This window comes from Acomys minous, assembly GCF_964271855.1.
Source record: "Acomys minous genome assembly, chromosome: 17".
In the NCBI taxonomy this organism is placed as follows: domain Eukaryota; kingdom Metazoa; phylum Chordata; class Mammalia; order Rodentia; family Muridae; genus Acomys; species Acomys minous.
Window position 1 is genome coordinate 70,296,176 of NC_140500.1, and position 23,762 is coordinate 70,319,937.

The 23,762-nt window shown below is 44.2% G+C and overlaps 1 protein-coding gene across 3 annotated transcripts in view; it reads left to right on the forward strand.

Annotated features, from left to right (window-relative positions):
• Positions 1-437: 437 nt before the first annotated feature.
• The window catches only part of DNAH6 (dynein axonemal heavy chain 6), a 211,276-nt gene continuing 187,951 nt past the window's right edge, over positions 438-23,762 (forward strand). For 2 of the 3 annotated variants that reach the window (XM_084766547.1, XM_084766549.1), the window contains exons 1-12: positions 438-588; positions 910-981; positions 2,041-2,276; positions 4,853-5,008; positions 7,122-7,384; positions 12,810-13,077; positions 15,984-16,118; positions 16,316-16,436; positions 16,735-16,861; positions 17,491-17,659; positions 18,462-18,578; positions 20,821-21,021. In XM_084766547.1, the coding sequence (XP_084622673.1) occupies positions 2,049-2,276; positions 4,853-5,008; positions 7,122-7,384; positions 12,810-13,077; positions 15,984-16,118; positions 16,316-16,436; positions 16,735-16,861; positions 17,491-17,659; positions 18,462-18,578; positions 20,821-21,021 (1,785 nt within the window). In that variant the 5' untranslated portion in view covers positions 438-588; positions 910-981; positions 2,041-2,048. The remainder of the gene's footprint in view (positions 589-909; positions 982-2,040; positions 2,277-4,852; positions 5,009-7,121; positions 7,385-12,809; positions 13,078-15,983; positions 16,119-16,315; positions 16,437-16,734; positions 16,862-17,490; positions 17,660-18,461; positions 18,579-20,820; positions 21,022-23,762) is intronic. The other variant, XM_084766548.1, reaches the window with a different exon arrangement.

Sequence of the window (23,762 nt, forward strand, 5' to 3'; positions counted from 1 at the left end):
GAGAAGAGAAAAAGAAGGCAGTTCCAGGCGTGATTACCAAATTTGTAAGGAAGGGCTTCCACAGTCCACCCACCCTCCTCCTCAGACTTTTCTTTTTCTTTTTTCTTTTTCTTTTTTCTCTTTTTTCACCTCAGGGTTTTAAGATGTGGGCGAACGTCAAGTTAGACTCTTGAGAGACAGCAGATTCTTGCAAGAGGTTGGATGGAAGATCACAGACCATTCAGGAAGGAAGGAACACACAGAATGACGGAACCACCTCTCCTTGCGGTACACTCAGCCTGCCTGGGATTTCCAGCCTAAAGAATTTGCGCCTGCTCCCTGAGAACTAGTGACGTCAAACGCTCTGGAGGCACCGATTGGTTCAATTGCTTGGCGCGCTCCTGGCTTGGGAGAGCGAAGGCAGTAGCGCAGCTCCGCGTTACTGGCCAGCAACGACAGGCTCCTCCTTGGCGCACGGAGCGTCCTTGGAGGCCCAGTGGTTGCTAAGCAACAGGAAATATTTTCCACAGAGACTAGGCTTTCTGTTCCCAGACCAGGCATTTCTCAGTCTTTGGAGACCCCTCAGAAACGCCGCTATTGAACCCCTTGGTGAGTCCAATGGAACTGAGCTCTGGGCAGAGCCAGACACTCAGGGATGGAAAGCCTCAAGAAGGATGGATTCAGCGATAGTTTACTATCTTAGGGGACCAGAAAGTAAAGACTAGAAATGTAAGACTTGCCCAAGACCTTACAGTGACTGCTTAAATCTAGACCTATCCTGTCCAATAGGGCAGCTCCTAAACGCCAGGTATAAATGCAATCAGAAAATTAAGATAACCCTGCATTACAGAGCACCGTTAAGTATTGAAAGGATAGTTCGGATATTGGATAAAATACATAGTTAAAACCGAGACCTCTCGTTTTTAACAGGTTTACTTGAGAAGTTGAAACTGCATAAGAGGATTTTGATTCCTATTGGCACCAATCCAGATTAAAACGTAGGTATGTCAACGCCTAATTCAGGACGTGTGTGTGTGTGTACACAATTGTGTGTGCACCCTTGCATGTACATATCGGCACATGGGAGGCTAGAGACATTGGACTGTCTCCTTCAATTGCTTCTCCACCCCCATCCCCTTTTTTGAGACAGGATCTCTCACTGGATCTGGCTGGCCAGCAAGCCCTGGCGTTCACCCCCGTCTGCCATCACTCCCCAAGGCTTCAGTTACACGCAACACTTCTGTGCCTTGGTTTTTACGTGGGTGCTCAGGATCCAAACTCTGGTCCTGGTGTTTGTTGTCCTGTTTTGGTTTTGTGTCAACTTGACACAAGCTAGGGTTTCTTGGGGAGGACTCTCAACTGAGAAAATGCCTCCCTTAGATTGGCCTAAGGGCTTGTCTGTCCAGCGTTTTCTTGCTTGGTGCTTGACGTGGAAGGGCCAGTCTACCGCTGTCTGTGCCACCTCTGAGCAGGTGATCCTGGGTTGTACAAGAAAGCAGGCTGAGCAAGCCAATCAGTGATGTTCCTTAATGACCTTGGCTTCAAATTCCTGCCTTGAGTCCCTGCCCTGACTTCCCTTCAGGATGACTACAAGCTGTAAGATGAAACACACCCTTTTCTCCCCCAAGTTGCTTTTGGTCAGCGATTTACCACAGCAATGGAAACACTACTACGACACTTGTCTAGCAAGCATTTCACAGATGGAGCCGTCTTCCCAGCCCCCTTACCTGCGTTTTTAAGAAGTTCCCTGGGAGACGTTTCGCACATGCAGATCTGAGAAATGTAGTGTTCAGTGCCCACCTCTGCATCCGTCCCAATCCGAGCCAGCGTAGTTCCCAGAGCAGGGCTTCTTCAAGCCACGCCCAGCACACTTCTCAGTCGGCATTCCTCTGGTTCAAGCTCTCTGTTGATGGGGACCACAACAGCTTTGATTTGTGCTCTTTGGGCGAAAGCATGTGAAATCACTTCCCCCTATTCCTTAATTCCATCTCCACTCCCTACAGCTCTCCCCAATTTCGTTCAACTTTGCACCTTTTTTTTTTCTTTATTCCACTCGTGTAGGAGTAAGGATGGCTTCCAAAGATACGGAGAGTGAGATTGACCTGGAAGACATTGAACAGCGTGAAGAAGGAAATGCTGTGCTTGCCAGACTAAACAATATAAGAGCAAAAGGAGTTCTGAATTATGTGACACTCAAAGAAAATGAACCTAAACGTCAAACTCTCATGTTTAGGCACTCCACTAAAGCTCAAGAGAGGACAAGAAAGCTGCAGCAGCCTGTAAAACTGGAGCCTCTGGTAAGTTAAAGGAAAAAGGAAAACCCAAGCAAACAAACCACACACACACACACACACACACATGCATGCACACATGCATGCACACACACACATGCACGCACATACGCACATGCACACACACTTGCGTAATGGAAGTTTTGATTTCTTTGTAAACTCAGTTATGCTGTGTAAATATGTTTTGTTTTAATCCCAAGTGTGGAATTTTAGTTTGGGCCTCAGTTTGTCCACAGCTAATAATAGCCTCGTGCGAGCCATGGTCTTTACCAGCTGGTAACAGCCTACTTTGAGGCAGCACAGAGAGGGGTGTGGTCAAGGACTCTGAGGAAGATAAATAGCAGAGCCTGGAGAGAGAAAGGGTGCCATGTGGTGGTGGCATCTGGTGTGTAGCAGTTTGGAGAGACCAGAGACAGAAAGTGTGACGGCTTGGAGATAGATGGACAGAAATGTTTCAATACAACAGCTTGGAGGAGACTGCTTGCTGTGTTTCCTGTTGGTGGAGATTGGTATTGTCCCCAAAGAAACTAATGGACCCTAAACATCTGGGAGAAGTAAAGAGGTCTGTGCCCCCTCTCTCCACTAACCTCCTTTCTCTCTTACTCAGAGTTAAGGGGTTGGTGGAAGGGAGGTAGAGGCTTGAATACCTCAAATAAAATAGAATTTAAAAACAAGTGTCAAAAGCCAAGTGTAGTGGTGCACACCTTTAACCCCAGCACTCGGGAAGCAGAGGCAGGCAGATCGCTGTGAGTTCGAGCCCAGCCTGGTCTATAAAGCGAGACCAGGACAGCCAAGGCTACACAGAGAAACCCTGTCTCGGAAAAAAAAACCCAAGTGTCAACACACACACACACACACACACACACACACACACACACAATGCTGGCTTTGTGTGTGTACGTGCACACGCATGCATGTGTGTGTATATTTGACACAAGTTAGGGTTAACCTCAATTGAGAAAAGGCCTCCATCAGATTGGCCTGTGGAGGAATTGGTCGATGGGGCATTTTCTTGATCGTTGATGTGGGAGGGTCCAGCCCACTAAACCAGTCCTGGGAGATATAAATGTAAAAATAGCTGACTGTGAGACTGGAAGGCAAGCCAGTAAGCAGCATTCCCCCATGGTCTCTGCTCCTTAGATTTCTGTGCCCTTCTCTTTCTCCCTGCATTTATCTGCCTCAAGATGCCTGCCTTGAGTTCTTGCCCTAACTTCCCTTAATGGACTGTAAGCTGCAAGAGGAAGTAAACACTTTCCTCCCCACATTGTATTGCATTTGGTCACCGCGGTGTTTATCACAGCAATAGTAAGCAAACCAGGACATCTCCCAAGCATGAGGACCTTAGTTCAATCCCCTGGAATTCACATTACAAAACAAGCGTGGGTGTGGAGCTGGCTAGGGTGGCATGTGCGTGCTATCCTTTTGAAGAGGGTGACAAGCAGGTCCCTGGAACCGGCTAGCTATCTACCTACTCTACTTTGTGAGTCCCAAGACAATGGGAGGACTGTCTCCAAAAAATGAGGTGGACAGTACCTGAGGGATGACAGCAAAAGTTGTTCTCTGACCCCAGTTCACATATAAATACACATGCATACACACAGCACGAACAAAGGAAAAACCATGTGCTTTCTGTGTTTTGCTCTCCTTCCCTGCATTTGTCGGGATCCTCTCTTTTCTTTGCGCCTATTGTGTCTGTCTCATTCAGTTGGCATTCTGGTCTCTGAAGTCGCTTCCATATTTGGGATTCAGTCCTAGTATCGATCTTTGCAAGCTTACTAGAGCCGTGCTACTATTGACATCTTCAGTCTGCCTCTGAAGTCTATATTGGACTTTGAAGGGTTCATAGTTTCCATGGTTAACCTCATGTCTCATGGTAAATTGTTGTTGGGGAGGTTGTGTGGTGGTTTGAGTAAGAACGGCCCCCATTGGCTCATAGAACGCTTAGTCACCATGGAGTGACACCATTTGAAATGATTAGAAGGATTAGGACCTGTGGCATTGTTGGAGTAGATGTGGCCCTGTCGTAGGAAGTGTGTCACTGCGGGTGGGCCTTGAAGTTTGAAAAGCCCACGCCAGGCTTAGTCTTTCTCTCCTCCTCTGGGCCTGCAGATCAGGAGGTAGCTCTCCACATGACTCTTCCGGTTTGTGTCAAGATAACCAAAACTAATCAGGGTGGAAACTGACCTCGTTTCCCCTGAGTATCCACTGGTAATTTTCAGGTGCCCCATTCTAAAGGTCATTTTGCATCCCAGAGCCTTGGCCCTCTTTCCTTCAGCACACAGACTTGTGTGGTGGTGCCCGTTTCTTCCAACAGTTGAGTGGTGGTGCATTTGCCACCGTTCATTAGAGGTAAGTGATTCCATGGTTCCAAGCTTTCCTTAAACGCAGTTCTAGAAGTGTTGACAGCAAGCAGAAAAGTCTTCTCTGAGCAGCAGCTCAGGGGCAGGAAGCAGGAGGACTGTGGCTTGCATAGGAACTTAGAACAGAGCAGATGAACTTCCAACAGGGCGAGAGCCCAATCGTGGTCACGATAAAGTCTGCAATGACGTTAACAAGATGACCCCATCTCTTACTCCCCAAAGCCAGTGCTGAAGATCTACCAAGACCACAAGCAGCCAGACTACATATACAAACAGAACCGACAGCAGCTCATGCTCCCCGGCATCCTTCAGCCAAGCACAGCCGAAAGGTCTTCACTTACTTCTCAGGAGGCTCAGGAGGCTGTGAAAAGGAAGCAGGTATGACGTGTAAACCACTTAATCTTTTAAACTGCCAGGTTTGTCACGGTGCTCTCATGCTCTCAGTTCCTAAGAATGTGGATAAAGTTTCACACGCCTGGAAAAATAAGAGTATTTCTAAGGAAAATGAGCACAGAAAAGGAAAGTCATGGGAGGAAACATCTGGCATCTTGATTGCCTTCTGATGTTTTCTTGCATGTTAATGGTGTTATTATATAATGTTAAATATATATATATATGTATATATATATATAATTATTTGAAATTTGTAATAGACTTTTTACTAGAAGTGGAGAAACTCTTGGGAAACTCTGAAGAGGGGCAATAAAATGGCGCCCGCCTTTAATCCCAGTACTCAGGAGGCAGAGGCAGGCGGAGCCAACCTGGTCTACATAGCAAGTTCCGGAACAGCCAGAACTACATAGTGAGACCCTGTCTCAAAAGAGAAAGGAAGAAAGGAAGGAAGGGAGGGAGGGAGGAAGGGAGGGAGGGAGGAGGAAGAAAAGATAGAGATCAAGGTAGCCCAAAACACATCGTGTACTCAATGGGAATTCTAAAGCAATCGACTGCTTTATAGTCGTTTTAGGAATGAACTTGACAAGTGCTCATCAGAGCCTAACTTTAAACCAGTGGCTTTCAGCCTTCCTAATGCTGGGACCCTTTAATACATTTCCTCCTGTTGTGGTGACCCCCAGCTGTAAAATTATTTCATTTCTACTTCCTAACTGTTATGTTGCTACTGTTATGAATTATAATGTAAGTATCTGTGTTTTCCAATGGTCTTAGGCAACCCCTGTGAAAAGGTCAGTCAATCCACAAAGAGGTTGCAACCCACAGGTTAAGAACCACTCCTTTAAGTGATGGTAGGTAGGTAATTCAGAAAGAAAGAGAGATGGGAGAAGCTGTTCCTCCTTCTTGAGGGAGAATCTAAGTAGAGCCAGGGAAATGTTTGACTTCTAAAAAACTGATTCATTTGACATAAAAACCCTCACAAACTTGAGGGTTAAGAATAGAAACCATATGGGCATCTTCCATGGATGGGATGGCTGAGCAGGAATGGCAGCTTCTGAGCAATGCACAGTTCCTGGTTGTAAATTGAAGGAATTTGCTTAAAGGGATTAAAGAGAAACATGGAAGAAAAGAGATGCCTGGGAGAAACATATATATATATATATATATATATATATATATATATATATATATATATATATATATATATGGGGGGTGAGCACAGGGAGGGAGGGTGGCACTCAGCCTTCCTGCTCGGAAGTGTGGTCCAGCTACCGGTCAGTGCCACCTCCACTGTGAGCAGGTTAGAGATGCTGAATCCCAGGCCCACCATCCTAGCAGTACCAAATCAGAACCTGCCCTTTAAACGAGTCCTTTACATCTCCGTTAATCCACAAGTGCACTTAGATTTGAGAAGCGCTGGTCCAGATAGCAATGATCTCCAGTGGTCACTGGCGCCGTCCTCCCAGAGCTCCATCCACAAAGAAGCACCGCTTATTACAAGATATGATGGAAGCAGCCTGCGGCTGCATTCACCGAAAAACATCAAAGCCATCCAAATAAAGTGCTAAGGCTGAGAGGAGGCAGATAGAGCGCAACTGAGCAAGGAGAGGGCTGAGCTCCCAGAGAGCCAGCAGCACATGGTGCAATAAGTGTGGTGTTAAAGAGAGAAGGCTGCTCACCTTTGACCATGTCCCCTGGTCGGGGAGACCTGGTGGCACTCAGAGGAAGGACAGCAGGTTACCAAGAAGAGACTTGATACCCTATGATCATATAGAGGGGGAAGTAATCCCCCTCAGGAACAGTCATAGGGGAGGGGAATAAGAGGAAATTGGGAGGGAGGGAAGAATGGGAGGATACAAGGGATGGGATAACCATTGAGATGTAACAAGAATAAATTAATAAAGGAGGAAAAAAAAAAAGAGAGAGAAGGCCGCGCGGGACTGTTGTGTGGTAAAGGAATGGTGAGGGTTGAGATGCCGCTCCTTAATGGCAAGTGAACGCGGTCAGCCTCTTTGAGGGGATTTTGCGTCTTGGCCTTTTTTTTTCCTCTCCTTTGTTCGTTTTGCTGAAGCTCCTGCTTAATACTTTTGTCTTTGTTTAGCCCCATCGCCCCTCTGCTGATGTATTCTCCCCTCCTCCGTCTAAACTGCCGCGCACGGGTATCGGAAGAAGAGGGCTCTTCGGAAAGAGGTCTTCAACTTATCCCAAGTACACCTTCCAGGACCGAGAGGAAGTCATCAAAGCCAACATTAGAGACCCCTTGCAAATCATCAAAATCGTCCATGAGAACGAGCACCTTGGGTTCCTTTACATGATTTCGGCAGTGCCCAAGTCTTCCATTGAATACGACACATATAACCTGAAGTGAGTTCTCATTTATAAAGCCATTCATTCGATTAGTGTAACAAATCACAAATAAGACTGTAAATATTATTCATAATTGATTTGGTACAGATGATAAATGTGATCAAAAGTAATTTTGATTGTCTCCCAATTTTAAGTGACTCTTCATACAGTAATTTTATTTATATCTCCCATTTATCTTTCCTTTTTCTAGGTACAAAAGTTAACTATTTTACAAGGCAGTGCACTGCTGTGTTTCTCATATATTTATGTAGCATTACATAATGTTTTAGCATGTATTCTGATCGGTATTACAAACACTTCTTTATTTTGTTTTTATCACTGAGAAAATAGAATATCAAGCTATAATCTCAGCAGGGAAAGGCTAGACTGGGCTTTAGCTCAACTATACCGCCACCAGAAACTTCTGCACTGCATCTGCCACAGAAAGAGGCATCTCTAGAGTTAAAAGTGATGGTACTTTTGATAGCTAATTGCATGAGGACCAGTCATCCCAAGTGCTGGGAATTTCTAGTCGACTGGCACAGGGCAATAAAGCATCTTCCACCACTCGCTGCTTCCTGCTTACTTAGTTCTCTCCTGAGAGGTGGCAGCCGAGACCTTCAACAAATCCTGCACCAAGTCTTGATGTGAGACTCCGGGAGCTACTTCAGAAAGGGTTAGGGGCCTCGCCATGGCTACTTAGGAACTACATTTTACATGGAGCTTTTATCAAACTTGATGGACTATGCCCCTTGCATTTGTTTTATTGTATGATATAAAGAAATCATCAGTAGCATCTTCACAAGCCCTTGCAGTCATCAAAGTTCTGTCTCTACGTGGGTGTTTTATAGCAAATCTGGGAAGTGTTTTAGGATTATAGAACATTTTTATGCCTCACAGGAACATGACCTTTGTTTAAAATCACAACTCCATTCTCCTGGTAAACTGTTAATTAAGCTGATTGTTTCTAAGTAACATTGATTATGATTTAAAAAAAAAAACAACCCTGACTGGTAAACTATTTCTGCATGGGGAGGAGCTAAAAATGAGTTATGACTGTATGGTGGAGAGCAATTGCTTTGGCATTCCCAAAGCACAGAACCTTGGGGTCCGAATTCAGGGAAGAACCTTTCAGCAGTGGACAAGCCTAAGGAAATAAGATCACAGAACATTGCACACAGCATCTGAATTTGTATGGGCTCTCACTGACCTGGCTGCCCCCTCTGTCTGCTAATTGGATTGGGTTGGATCTCTGTGAGAAGAGTCTTGTCACACTAGTAGGAAACAGCTCGGGTCAGTAATGTGCTTTCTTTTCAGGCATGAGAATTTGAGTTCAGTCCCCAGCACCCAGATAAACAGCTGGGCATGGTGCCATGTGTTTGCCGTTCCAGTGCTGGTGAGGTGAACACAGAACCACCCCTGGAGCTCACCAGGTAGCAACTTAGCCTAATCAATGAGCCCCAGATGCTAGTAAAGGACCCTGTGTCACGAAATAAGACAGATGACTCCTGTGAATAATAGTTGATGTTGATCTCTGGCCTCCACATGTACAGACACACACACACATACATGCATATGCACACATGTATTTTCATACATGCATGCACACTAATCAATACACACACTATATATATATATAAAGCATGAAGTTGGGAAGGGGCGTGTTTGGGGGAGGATATGGAGATAGATATGATCATATTTCATTTTATATATTTAAAATCCTCAAAAAAAATCACAGTTGATGTAGGAAGTGGGGGAGAAGGACTAATGGGCCTCAAAGCTGGTCCATGGGATGTTGAAGAAGGGGGGGGTTGAATATGGCTGCTGGCCCACACCATTCTGAAGGGACAAGGGAAGACGTGAAGCTTCCAGTTAGATGAGCAGCAGGGTCAGGAAAAGGCTATCGACAAACAGGAAGATGTTCTGCACAGTTCAGATAGATAAAATGTAGCCAAGAGTCTATAATACTTAAAAGGAAGTTAGGGCCAGCTTTTTGTTGTCAGTATGGAGGAAATTATAAGAGATGCTGAGGAAGGGAAAATGCCATGGCAGTTTTTAAGTGTCTCCGTGAGAGTGAACTCACTTGGGCTCTGCAGTTTTTTCTTATTTGTAAATGTCCAAGTGGAGGCCAGTAGCTCATAAATATCTCTATCAGCATGGTCTAGGAAGCTGTTGACCTTGGAATGCATGAGGATTCATGGTCTGGGTTTGACCTGGATTCTAGTTTTTCCATAAGCACCCAGTATGACTCCACGCTAAGGATCCAGTGTCTGAGCCTGGACACAAACTGGCCCCACAGGCTCGTGTCCTGAGCACATGGTAGAAACACAGAATGATGCTTACAAATTTTCCTCTGACCACATGTACTCTGTGGCATGCCCCCATCCCAATAAACAAATAAATAACAATAAAAATGTAATGCATGCTTGTGAAAGGTTTACCTGTGTTTTGCTTTGTGGTGAGGCCTGAAAATATTTTGTAAAGAAATAAAATAAAAATAAATCTCTAAGTAGCATTAATCCCTAGCAAGTGGATCGATGTCATGGGCCCCAGCTGTTGGGCCCATGGCCCCCCGTCAGCAGCTAGCACACAGAGCAAGTTTTCCAGACATGTCTAAAACAGTGGCCATCTGCTTGTTCTTACTTGGTTTTAATGTCTGATGCTAATGAGACACCTGAGCTGATTGAAATTTCAGTGGTATAGTGCCTTGAATAAGAACAGTCCCTATGGGCACATATATATTTGAATGCTTAGTCACTCAATAGTGGCACTATTCGAAAGGATTAGAAGGACTGGAGGCTTGGCCTTGAGGAATTATGTCACTGGGGGTGGGCTTTGAGGTTTAAGAAGTCCACACCAGCTGCCCTGCCAAATGATTCAGGATGCAGCTCTTAGCTACTGCAGCACCACCATGCCTACCTGCTGCCAGACTCCCCAACATAATGATAATGAACTAACCTCTGACACTGTAAGCAAGCCCCCAATCAAATGCTTTGTTTTAGAAGAGTTACCTTGGTCATGGCATCTCTCCACAGCAACAGAATGGTGACTCAAACAAGAGGCAAGTTGAAGTTTCATATGATGGAGAGAACCCAAATACGTTCCAGTTATATCTTCAGCTATTGATAGTGTCAAAGGAAAAGCATTCAGATGTTTCGTGCAATGCCTGACACACATTTTCCTGTGTGTGTTCATCAGAATATGTACAAAAAGTCAGACACTGAGGTCAGATGAAAGCAAAGCAGGTAGAGTTTTCCAAAGCAGCAGTGAAGTAGGAAAGCAACATTTTTTTCCTGTTTTATTAATGTAAAAATATAAAGAAATAGCCCAAACTGGCTTATGGGAATGGTTCATAGCGCTTTGACTAAGAGGCCCAGAGCAGATAAGAATTTTTGTTCTGATCTCTTAAAAGCTGATCATAAGTGTGTATCTCATTGATCTTCAGTCATGGAAGGCATTTCGCAGACCTTTGAAAGGCCTCTCTGTAAGGACCTTACTCTCCAGACTCAAAACACAGAGCCAAACCAAAAATATATAGGTGGGAAACATTGGCTCTCACTGCGGTGCCACTGTCTACTCTTTATCTAGTGCATATACTTTTTAAAACTATTCAAATTGTTTATGTTTTAATTATGTATGTGTGTTGTGGGGGAAAGGGTATGATGTGCACAGGAGTGCTAGTACCTGTGGTAGCGAGAAGAGGGCAACAGGTCCCCTGCAGCTGGAGTAACAAGTAAGCCGCTGACATGGGTGGGAATTGACCTCCAGTCCTCTGCAAGAACAGCCATTAGCCTTAACCACCGCGCACCCACTCTAGCCCCTATTGCGGGCACTTTTGCATGGCTTTAATACAGAAATGATTTGGGCTTTGATTTTTGTGCTTACTTGTTGTCTCGTGACTCTAGACTCCCCTAGACTCTTTATGAGTGCTACTCTCCTATATCCCTGAACATATTTTGAAAAGGTGGTATACCATATTTCACACTTGTCTTATTTCATTTAAGCAGCACTTGCTTTGTTGCTATATGTAAAATGGCAGAAAATATCTTTGTGCCTTAAATTCCTGTCAAGGAATTTTTAAATCGACAATCTTCTTTTAAAAAACCTACCCTTAAGCCGGGCCTGGTGTCACACGCCTTTAATCCCAGCACTCAGGAGGCAGAGGCAGGTGGAATTGTGAGTTCGAGGCCAGCCTGGTCTACAAAGTGAGTCCAGGACAGCCAAGGCTACACAGAGAAACCCTGTTTTGAGGGAAAAAATCTGCCCTTATTTTTCCCTTTTAATTTGTCCCGTTTTTGCATTTCTTCTTCTTTTGCTATATGAAGCTGAGGAATGCCCTTGAGAGCAGATGAAAAGCTGCATCTTTAGTTACAAAACTTTTGACGGTAATTCATGTGATGAATTAGGCATATATTTGAGCTTAATTAGGATTTTTATTCTACTCTTCATAACTCATGTTTCCTTTCATCTTTCTCATAATTCTGCCAGTACTGGATAGTTTAAGGGTCTTTTGTGCTGTTGATATTGAATAATCCCTAGAATTCTCAACTTTCCTAATGCTGTGACCCTTTATACGGTTCTTCATGCTGTGGTGACCCTCAACCACAAAATTTCTTTTGTTGTTATTTCGTAACTAATTTTGCTACCGTTATGAATCATAGCGTAAGTACCTCTCCCTTCTCCCGCCCCTCCCTCCGCCCCTCACCCCCCACTCCCCCACCCCACCCCCTCCACCCCACCCCCCTGCTAGGGGTCAGGACCCACGGATTGAGAACCAAAGCTCTAAAGAGTTACTAATTAATACAAACTCAATTTCAAGAAGTTTGTATGAAAGGACATTAAGTTAAGAATATCTGTAGTTGAGCAGGACGTAGTGGCACACACCTTTAACCCCAGCACTCAGGAGGCAGAGGCAGGCAGCCCTCTGTGAGTTCAAAGCCAGCCTGATCTATGTACTGAGTTTCAGGATAGCCAGGCCCACATAGTAAGATCCTATCTCAAGAAAAATATTGTCTAGAGTGAGGGTAGCAAGATGGCTTGTGGGTAAAGACACTTGCAGCCAAGCCTGCAGACCTCGAGTTGGACTCCCCAGAACCCACATAGTGGAAGGAGAAAACTGACTCCCACAGGTTGTCCCCTGAATGGCACAGGCCTGTAAGTAAATGTATAAAAGTGTCTACAGTGGACTTCTTTTGCTGAAAAGATGACTCAGCTGTAATGATTGAACATGTCACTAACATGACATCTGTCCAACATCTTGTCTGTTTGAAGTTTGCCCTTCTCCCTTGAGACTTTTCTTTAGTTTCAAAGTTTGTTGGAATTGGCTAAGCTTTCAATGGTCTTGTCCTTTGATACTTTTATCTCTCTACAACAACCAAAAAGCGTTTCCATTGCTTACTTCGCAATACTTGACCCATTTGTCTCAATCGGTATTTGCCCACAGGGTCGTAAGTTATGAAAACATCAATAAAAATGACTACTACACAATTAGCAGTAGGGCGGTGACCCACGTTTACAACGACGACATCGAGTACATCGAGCTCGAACGGTGGGAGAAGGAGTATCTGTACCACAGGGAGCTCACCAAGATCCCCATCTTCTCGCTCTTCCGGAAGTGGAAGGCTTTCAGCGTGTGGAGGAAGAACGTCCGCTCCAAGAAAATCATGAGCTGCCGGAAAGCACTGCAAAAAAATCTATTCATTGTTAATCCTGTACGTATTCTTTAATCGTGTTTTAAAAGCATTAGGAGCAAGAAAGTGTGACTTGGTCACGAGTGTTGGTATAGAAACGCCTGGCATAGACTATTTCATCTTGGTAAAAGTACTTAACAGCCTTTTCCCCCCTCGCAACAGCTAGCATGTCTTCTGGCCCCTTAACTAGGGCCGCAAAAGGCAGGCATGTAGGAAGAGAGTGGCTCCTTCAATTAAAGGCAGTTTACAAATCTTTGATTGGTGATTCCCTGGCGAGGGGAGGCTCGTGCGCCTCTGCCCGGTCTATGACTAAGTATGCCAATGTCGTGCAGGCAACACTTAGGCAGCCTGTTTCTACAACACTAGTTATCTAGAGTCAGCAGGCACAGTTTGCTTCTCTTTGAGAATAATCTGTCAGTTGTACAGTAGAAGAGGTTGAGAGAACTAAGATAAATATAGATCAATAATAATTAAAATTAACCACGCAAAGTAAGTGTTAGGATGTGTCCTCTCCGGTCATCCCATTGCGTATGCTAAACTGTGTAAGGATATCGCTCGTTCCGTGCAGCATTAGCCTCAGACTCAGCATCTATCACTTCAAGCTTGTTAGCCTCTTGAACTTGTTTTTTGTTTTGTTTTGAGACAGGGTTTCTCTGTGTAGCCTTGGCTGTCCTGGACTCGCTTTGTAGACCAGGCTGGCCTCGAACTCACAGAGAGCCACCTGCCTCTGCCTCCCGAGTGCTGGGATTAAGGGCGTGTGCCACCACACCCGGCTCCCACTCGAACTCTTTTTTACCATGCTTTGAACAATGTATAGATTATATTGGGTTTTTAAGTCATTATGAAAAAAAAATCTTCCTGGATTTCTCCTTTTTATGTATATGAGTGCTCTATGCGCATGTACACCTGCATCTAAGGATATAGATGGTTGTGAACCGCCATGTGGTTGCTGGGAATTGAACTGAGGCAGTGCTCTTAACCACTGAGCCATCTTTTAAATGGCCTCTCCCAGTCCTATTGTCCTTTTATACTGAAGACTGTCACTTTGTCAGTGCTGTCATGGTCATGAGAGTATCTCCTCTTAAATTTCTTCCTAGCGTGCTAGAAATTTCTCATCTTTCTAAGCTAAGGTTCACCTAGCATTCTACCTACTTTTGTTGTTCAAATATCTATTAGGTGCTAACTGACATCCCACAAGCACAATGGCACAATTAAGTGACTCTGGGGGCTGATTCTTCTAGAATAGGCTAAAAGAAGATGCATGAAATTGAAACATTTTATTTAAGAATCATTTTTTAAACTTAAAAAAATTAACCTTTATTTTGTGTGTTGCCCGTATATTTGTCTGTGTTCTATATGTGTGCAGGGCTTGTGGAGACCAGAAGAGTGTTGGATCCCCTGGGGATGGAGTTACAGACAGTTGTGAGCTGCCATGTGGGTGCTGGGAATCGAACCTGGGTCCTCTGGAAAAGCAGCTAGTACTCCTAACCATTCGGCAACCTCTCCAGCGCCTAGTTTTACATTTTTGTTGCATTTTACTTCTTTGGTGTGTGTGTGTGTGTGTGTGTGTGTGTGTGTGTGTGTGTGTGTGTGTGTGTGTGTACACGCTTGCACATATATGTGTGGAGGTCACAGGACAACTTATGGGATTTGTTCTCTCCTTCTACTTGGTGTATCCCTAGAACTGAACTAAGGCCCTCAGGCTTAGTGGCAGATATCTTTACTTGCTGAGCCATCTTGCTGGCCCTGCTATTTTATTTCATGTTTCTTTTATGAAAATACCCATCCCTGTAAGCACCTGGATCTATATTTTAACAACTTGTTGATACATAATTTAATATGCTTGGTGTATATCCACCCGCCCACAGTGTATAACTTAGTAATATAACTTACTTTAGTGTGTTCACAGGTTGGACCAAGCATTGCCACAGTCAATTTTGGCACATATCCGTCACCCTAAAAAGAAGCTCCACTTGCCGCAAATAGCCATCCCCCATTTCTCCCCAGCTCCCTTGCTCCTCCCCCAACATCTACTTCCTGTCTCCATGACTTTGCCCACTCTATGCACTATGGAATCATATAATGTGACAGACATTTTTCCCTTAATCTAATCTCTTCAAAATGCCCCTGTGCTGTGAAATAGCATTTATTTTCACTGGCTAAATGTAATTCTTTGTGTGGTTCACCTACTTCATTTTTTTTATTTATTGATAGATATTTGAATTCTTTCTGCTTCTTGGCAATTACAAATAACGTGGTTTTTAACAAATAAATATCCATATATAATTTTTCTGAGAACATTATAAATTTTCAAAATATTTTCTAAGCACATTATCAATATTCATGTATAAGTTTTCCCCCCTTGGGAACATTATTGGGGTGGAAGTGCTGAGTCGTTGATGACTTTGTTTATCCTTTTCTAGCACATCTTGTTAGCCATGGTAAATTTAAAGTAAAGTTTATTTTGTTCAATGTCAATATCATAGCCTTTTAGATTAATAAGTGGTCCCTTCTGTGATCATTGTGACTGGACATCATAAAGCCTTTTAGTAGCTATTAGCTGAAGCTAATGAAATTTAAAATGCACAGTTTTCTGCTGCTTGCCTTCAATTTTGCTCCTTAATAGCCAAAAGACATGCATGCCTCTCAACATGAAAGGGAGACAATTGGGCAAACGAAATATGGTAACTTGAGAAATTCTTTTACAAAAAAGTTTCTGAAGAGTTCCCACTTGATGACTGACTTTTGTACCTCATTAGCCACGGTAACACACACACACACACACACACACACACACACACACACACACACACACGTACCTATAACCACTTCATAACCGATTTTTGTGTGGCACATACTTTTACAGTGTAGGACTTTAAAGTTTAAGCAATGATTAATTCTTCTTCTTCTTTTTTTTTTTTATTCAGTATCTGCTACCAGCTCTTCTTAAAATCAATGACATGTGCTATCAACTGAGTTTTATGGGACTTTGTTATATTGAAAAATTTCACACCTACACCCTGCAGGACTTCAAGGCTGCACAAATTGTGCGGCTGCAGGAGGTAATGGATGTTGTCTGTCAAGTTTCAGACGCCTCTCTTCTCTGGAGACTTTGCTATGACTAATTATACCCACCCCACCCCCCACCCCCCCCACCCCCCACCCCCCACCCCCCCCACCCCCCACCCCCCCCACCCCCCACCCCCCACCCCCCACCCCCCACCCCCCCCACCCCCCCCCCACCCCCGTGAATGCTCAGGTGACAGAGCGCCTGGAAGATTTCCGAAGTGAGGCAAAAGATGTGGTCCGGAAGTCGTGCCGCTTTGCCTTACGTGCCGAAGGATTTATCCCTGATGACTGTGTATTTGAACCCTACCAGGGTATGAAGGACCAAGAACTGGGAGGGCCCAAAAGGGGGTTGCCTTCTAAAATACTCTCTCTCCGGTGTTTCCACTTTCTTCAGAGTTAAATAACTGTTCTCTTTTCACTTGTACCACAGTTCTGCTTCATGTGTAGATTCTATTCTATTTGCTTTCTGGGGTTAAGGATTGTTTCACAAACCAAAGGATCATGTTTCTTTTGTACTTTGTGTACTTTGGTTGTTTGTTTGTTTTTCTTTGAATGAATAATTGAAAGATGAAATGTTTACAAAAGATTTCTGTCTTGTCTTTTCCTCAGATTACTTTAAGTTAAATACTAAACGTTCTATTGAAACTCCATTTGATTTGCCCGCTTACGGAGAATCTGAAAAAATGACGTACACAGAACAGGCCAGCAAAAGGCATCATTGCATGAGGCTCACCTGGTGAGAGCATCTTCTTTCAGGATAAAGTAGGGAATCTATCCCTTTTAAAGACATGAACAAGCCAGCCCTGGGCTGGGGAGATGGCTCAGTGGTACCCCATGTAAAACATAGATACAGCTTGCAGTGCCAACACTCCACTAAGGACGCAGATCGGTGCCTTTGGGCTAACAGTTCCTGTCAAAGGGCATTAATACCATGAGAATCATGTTACAGGAGTATGTGCCCCATATGAGCTAAACTGCAAAGATCTCATACTTTACCTGCAGATGTAAGTTACATGCATTGTATGCATAGATCTTTTCTTTAAAGCTCTTTGAAGAACTCCTGTGGCTGCTTGACTAGGGGGATGGATGTATTATACTTAATATCCATCTTGTTCATCAAATAGCCCATGGGGAGTCGTTAAGTCGATGCCCTATATTTGAATATAGTTATACTTTCAAGGGAAAAAAGCCTAAGAGCAACTATCTGAACTATCTCGTGTTTTAATATAACTCAACCAAAATTCCCCGAGGCATTATGTTTTAAATTTTAAGTTCCTGCCTTAGAGTTGCTGTTGAAAATATGTAGTAGTCAAAAAGAAAATGTAGTGGGCACAGAAAGCTGAGAGCATTTGCCTTTCTCTCAAGCTTCATCCGTCTGAATGACTACCTAATTCAGAACACGCTGCACGTCCTAACCGTGAACACCGTCAGCTCGCTTCTGAATTTTCTCTCTGACAAACTAAAGCGAACCCCCTCGGCGGACGTCATCCAGAAGTGGGTCACTGAGGAAAAGCCCGAAGTCAGTGAGAAAAAGGTACATTTGGACAAAATCAAGTCTCCAGGTGTTCCCTGAGGAGCGTCTCTGTGTCAGAATTTTTGCTGTGGTTTTCTATGTTATGGAAAAACTGAGAACTTTCTCTTTGAATGTTGTATGGTTAGTTTTAATGGTCATTCTTGACACAGCCCAGAACCATGCAGGACAGGAGTCTTAGCGAAGAATAATGCAAGTCGGGCTGCCTGCCCTGAAGGTGGCGTGTCCTAGGTGGCAGCCACCATTGCCTGGGCTGAGCCCCTGCCCTATAGAAGTAGGAAGAGTAAAAAAAAAAAAAAAGGAGGCAAGGATGCATTCTGCCCCTGTTCTTGACTGTGGACATGATGTGGCTCGTGGCTTGAGGTCCTGCCTTGACCTCATCTCAGTGACCTCCTGTGGCTTGGAATTGTGAGCCCAACCAACCCCCTTGTCTCCAGTGCACCTATTTGTTAGGGCATTTTATGACAGCCACAGAAATGAGCAAGGGAGTATCTGTCACAATACTGGCTATTAGAACGTGAGGCTTCCATCAAGTATATGAACCCCATTTCTATTTAAAGTAGTTTTCCAAGTTTGCTTGCATTTCCATTTTTACAAAGACATTTTTACTTCCCTTTGTATATCATCTTCCAATCTTTTTATTTGTTCTTCCTATGGTATTATCCCCAGAAAGACTTCCACGTGCCAAGGATCTAAATTTAGCTCATTGTCTGAAGTCAAGTCCACTCATCTCTGTGTGTTCACTGTCCTCCATAGCATTCTGCTGGGTGGGGTCCTTGTAACCGTGTGCATGTGGTCCTCCCAGGGGGCGCCACTGATGGAAAAGCAGGAAGAAGATGAGTCTCTCATCCCCATGTTCCTCACAGAACTGATTCTCACGGTCCAGTCGCTACTCTTCGAGCCTTCTTTGGAAGACTTTCTGGTGGGTATTTCATACTCTACCATCTACAAGTAAGCAACCTTTAACATAACGCAGCAACTTCTCTCTGGTCAGCGAATAGGCAAGACTGCCCTTGGCACTGCCCCTTTGCCTGGGGAGAAGAGATCAGAGGCACTCCCTCAGGAGGATGATTCAGGGTGGTGCAAGCCTTGCATTGGTTAAAGCAACTCTCTGAACAGTGTCTAACACACCTCGCTGTGTTGTAAACACCACTTTTGAGCTCGTTTCAAAACCACAGTTTTACCTTACAAAATTCTGGGGAGGGGTTGGTTATTCACCTTAACAATACACAAATTTGTCAACATAAAACAATAGCCATGTTTCCTCCCAGTCTTGTTTTGTGTCGGCTGGTGTGCCTGCATGCCTAGTGCACCATGAGGTTATATGCACTTGCACACATTTTTAAGTTGGAGATTCTATAGTGTTCTCCTGGCCATCCTTCTTTCTCTTTTTAAAAAATTTCTTTCTCAATTTTTTTTCAAAATATCTTTTTTTTATTATTTATTTTTAATTTTATGTGCGTTGATGTTTCGCCTGCATTGTATTTACGTGAGGGTCCCAGGTCCCCTGGAACTGGAGTTACAGACAGTTGTGAGCTGTCATATGGGTGCTAGGAATTGAACCTGGGTCCTCTGAGCCATCTCTCCATCCCCCTATTGATGAGTTATTTTTATAAAAACAACTTTTGTTTCTCTTAGCTTGTCTCTTAACCTGGCTATCACATGAATAATTGAGGCTCTTTTATAACACAAGGCTTCACAACACAATCTTGAGCAGTCTAAGTCTGTTCTTAACCCTCCATGCTCTTTTGTCTTACTCCCAGCAAGCATCCCAGTGACACTTGCACTTTGTAGCTTTCCTCAGCTCCAGCTCTTCCCTCCTGATCCTCCATGGACATCTCCCCATGGCTGAATCTCCTACTTCCTCTCCCCTGGCTGGCAGGAAGTCCAGCCCTATTCTCTCCCCTACTCGTCGATTAGCTGTAAGCTGCTTTATTGACATATCAGAGGACAATGGGGGAGCAGTGTTTACATAACATTTAGACAGGAAATCAGAATTTAAACTACACAATAACTTTATGCCCCCCCTCTTTCTCTTTAACATTGTACTATAAGCATTTCTCCATGTCATTAATTACTTGCAAATATCTTATAGCATTTTCCACATATATATGGTAGATATTAATATATTACTAATATATCATATTATTTTATATAATTATATATTGCATAATTAATACATACTAATATATCACAATTCATAGGCCTAATCCACCATTTTTTAATATTTTTGCTTTCTCTAATATCTTTAGTTATTATGAGTAATTCCACAGGGAATGTCTTTGCACATAAATCTTTGTTTCTATGTCTAATTTTTACCTCAGCTTATATTTGTAGACTAGAAGCCATTTTTCCAAATATCAATAATCATTCACGTTTTCCCTGAAGTTTCCCTTGGCTTTCCTTCTCCCATAACCCTCTAGAGTTCTGTTCAGAGGTCAAATATGTACCTTATCATAGTGTGTTACAATTCTTTTCTTCTTTCTTTCTTTCTTTTGTCTTGTTTTTCAAAACAAGATTTCTTTGTGTAGCCCTGGCTGTCCTGGACTTAGCTCTGTAGACCACGCTGGCCTTGAACTCATGGAGATCCTGCCACCTCTGTTTCCATAGTACTAGGATTAAAGGCGTGCGCCGCTATCACTGCAGCCACTGCCGCTGCCGCCGCCGCCACCACCACCACCACCCCAGCAGTTTGCCTCATTTCAATCAGAAAATACTTGCTCTGAAAGCAGAACCATGTCTTCTGATTTGGTGTATTCTTAGAATTGCAGAGTCAACACACCTGCTCTGGTTGAGTTATTCCTTTTTTAAAAAACAGATTTTATTTATTCATTCATTCATTCATTTAGTGTGTGTGTGCGTGTGTGTGTGTGTGTGTGTGTGTGTGTGTGTGTGTGTGTGTGTGTGTGCAAGAGTACATGCAGGAGAACGAGGCCAAGCAAAGGTGCAAAAATCTCCTGGAACTGGAGTTGCAGGCAATTGTGAGGTGCCCAACGTGGGTGATGGGATCTTAAGTACAGTTTATGGAAGAGCAGCAAGTACTCTAAATTTCTCAGGCACCTCTTTAGCCACAGAATGAATTATTCTTAGTTATCAGAAAATCCAAGAACTTCCTAAACACAGTCATCTGTGCTTACATTATGGTTGTGTTTTCTCTCTGACAGGATGGCATTTCTGGGGCAATTAATCATTTTCAAAACACTGTGTTGTCCGTTCCTAATCTGGTGCCTGACTCATACTTTGACGCTTTCACCAGCCCGTTCATTAACAAAAAGCTTGAGGAGAAGACCTGCGGCCCCGGGCCAAGCCTGTCCTCCGTGTTTGAGGATGACAGGAACTTTCTCACCATCATCCTGCAAATAAAGGTAGATTTACTTTTACTGTTTATTATATTCCCAAATTGTAGGAAATCAAGGACTGTGCATTCTTCCTCTCTTATCCTTGAATGTTCTATTTGTGGAAACTGACAGGTCCCTAATGTCTAAATAGTAAGATCTGAAAATAATGTGGAAACCTTAAAAATTGTCCTGCTGGGGCCGGTGAGATGGCTGAGCGGGTAGGTGCTGGGGCCGGTGAGATGGCTCAGTGGGTGGGTACTAGGGCCGGTGAGATGGCTCAGTGGGTGTGTACTAGGGCCGGTGAGATGGCTGAGCGGGTAGGTGCTGGGGCCGGTGAGATGGCTGAGCGGGTAGGTGCTGGGGCCGGTGAGATGGCTGAGCGGGTAGGTGCTGGCTGCCACCTGATGACCTGAGTTTAAGCCCAGGAAGCCACGTGATGGAAGGAGAGAACCGGTTCCTACAGGCCAGTTTTACTCTGACATCTATCAGTGTATGGTGGCAACTGCCATCATACAAAGTAAGTGAATAAATATGTAATTAAAACATTTTAAATATGCTGCAAAACTTAAGATTACATTTTTTAAAGCCTTATTATGTCTGGCAGAACAGGGGCCTGCCATTAGCAAACCACTGTCATGTGTTCCTTGGGACACCATGCAGGTCCACAGAGCAGAGCAAGGTCTTGCCAGCCTCATTCTGACTGAAGTCATCTTTTCTTAAATGCTTTGTGTTTCTTTAAGAAACCATTTAACTATCTGAGACCTATTAGAGATTAAATATAAGGGCTTCTGCCCATCACCCTTAAATACTGATGCTGACTCTATGTTGTTTTTTTATTTTGCGTGTGGATGTCGATGAGAAACAGAGGAAACATGGAGGTCAAAGGACAGTTGTAAGCTTAGGTTTTTCAAAAAACCTACTTTATTTAGGGTTCTCAAAAGCCTCTACCTCCCTTCTGACCAGAGGAAGGAGAGAATGAAAGAATGCGGACCTTTTAAAACATAGTTCCTTGGGCCATTTCCACTCTGCACTGTCAGGATACCGGCAATCCAATCCAATAGCAAACACCAAACAACACAAATCCATAGCAGCGCCACAGTCCAGCAGAAACAGCAAAGCCCTGCGGACTCGGCACATGTCAGCAGAATCTGCTGGAATCCCAGGAGAAGTTCTCTGGCATATTTCTCTCCATAAAGCAGAGATCAACAAAGTTTTGCACAGCAGCGAACAATGCAAACCCATCATCTCACTGTCTGTGGGGTTGTATTTATGTTTCGTCTAAACATCATGGGCCCTCTCACATGTCACTTTTCCACAAAATATCATGTGCCCTTTCACAAGACAGCTTCCAGAAAAACATCACGTGACACACATGAGTTTTTAAAGAAACCAGAAACTCCTGCTTCAGACAGCTTGTAGGGTTGGTCCTGGAGGCTGAACTCAGGTCACCAGGTTGGGCAGCAAGCTCCTTTCCTCTCTGAACACCTCTCCAATTCAGATGCTGAGTAAAGCTCAGCTTGTTTTTCATGTGGGTCCCCTAACAATGGAGCAGGGGCTGTCTCTGCCTCTGTTGCCTGCCTTTGGATCCCTTTCCCAAAGTTGGGCTGCCTTGTCTGGCCTCAGGGGAAGAGGATGCACTTAGTCCTGCTGTGACTTGATGTGCCAGGGTACGATGGTACCCATGGGGTTGGGGTGAGGTCTCCCTTTCTCTGAGGAGAAGGAAAAGATGAGTGGGGAGAAAGGGAGTGGGGGTAGGGGTGTCAGAGGGGGAACTAGGAGGAGAGGAGGGCGGGGGCTATGAACAGGCCGTAAAGTGAAAATAATTAATGAAAATCAAAGAGACTTTGAACAAACTATTCCGCACAAAATTCTTTAACCTTGGTGTCCTGATTTTAAAAATAAGTTTAGATTGATTGATTTATTTTTGTTTGTTTATCTTGTTTTGTTTTGAGACAAGGTCCTAGCTGTCCTAGAGCTTGCTCTATGGACCAGGCTGGCCTTGAGCTCACAGAGATCCTCCTGCCTTTGCTCTGGAGTGCTGGGATTAAAGATGTGCACTGCCACCACCACCTAGGTTATATTGATTTATTTTACGTGTATGAGAGTTTTGCCTGAATGTGTGCCTACGTGCCACATGCATGCAGTGCCCGTGGAGGTCAGAGTAGGTGTGGGACCTAAGGAACTGGAGTCACAGACAGCTGTGAATGGCACATGGACGCTAGGAACCAAACCTGAGTCTTCCCCAAGCACAACCAGTTCTCCTGACCGCCGAGCCATCTCTCCAGGCCCCGTTATCCCAACCTTAATGCCAAAGCATTGGCATGAGAAAGGAAAAGACAGCCCACTCTAGGTGGGGTCTGTTTCTCCCCAATCTTGGGTAATCGGGCTTCTGAAATCAGAGCAGGACTGTGGCTCCTACTCTCAACTGCCTTCCTTCCATTATACGATGTGTTTTAGACATAAAGTTTGCCAACTTGTCGGTCCTACATTATACATTCAGCATTATAAAACTTAAACTTAGTTACACATTTTCACCTTCTCAAACTTCATACAAGCAACACAGAGGGGTTTGGGGAGACAGTCAGAAAAGTGCCGGCTTACAAACATGAGCTTTGAGCTTGCACCCCTGCAGCACCCATGCAAAAGTAGAGCATTATGGCATGCATCTGAAACTTTAGCTGGGCACTAAGGGGACAGAGGTAGGCAAAGCCCTGGAGCTTGCTGGCCAGCTGGTCTAACCAGTTGGTAAGCCCCAGGCTTAAAGAGAG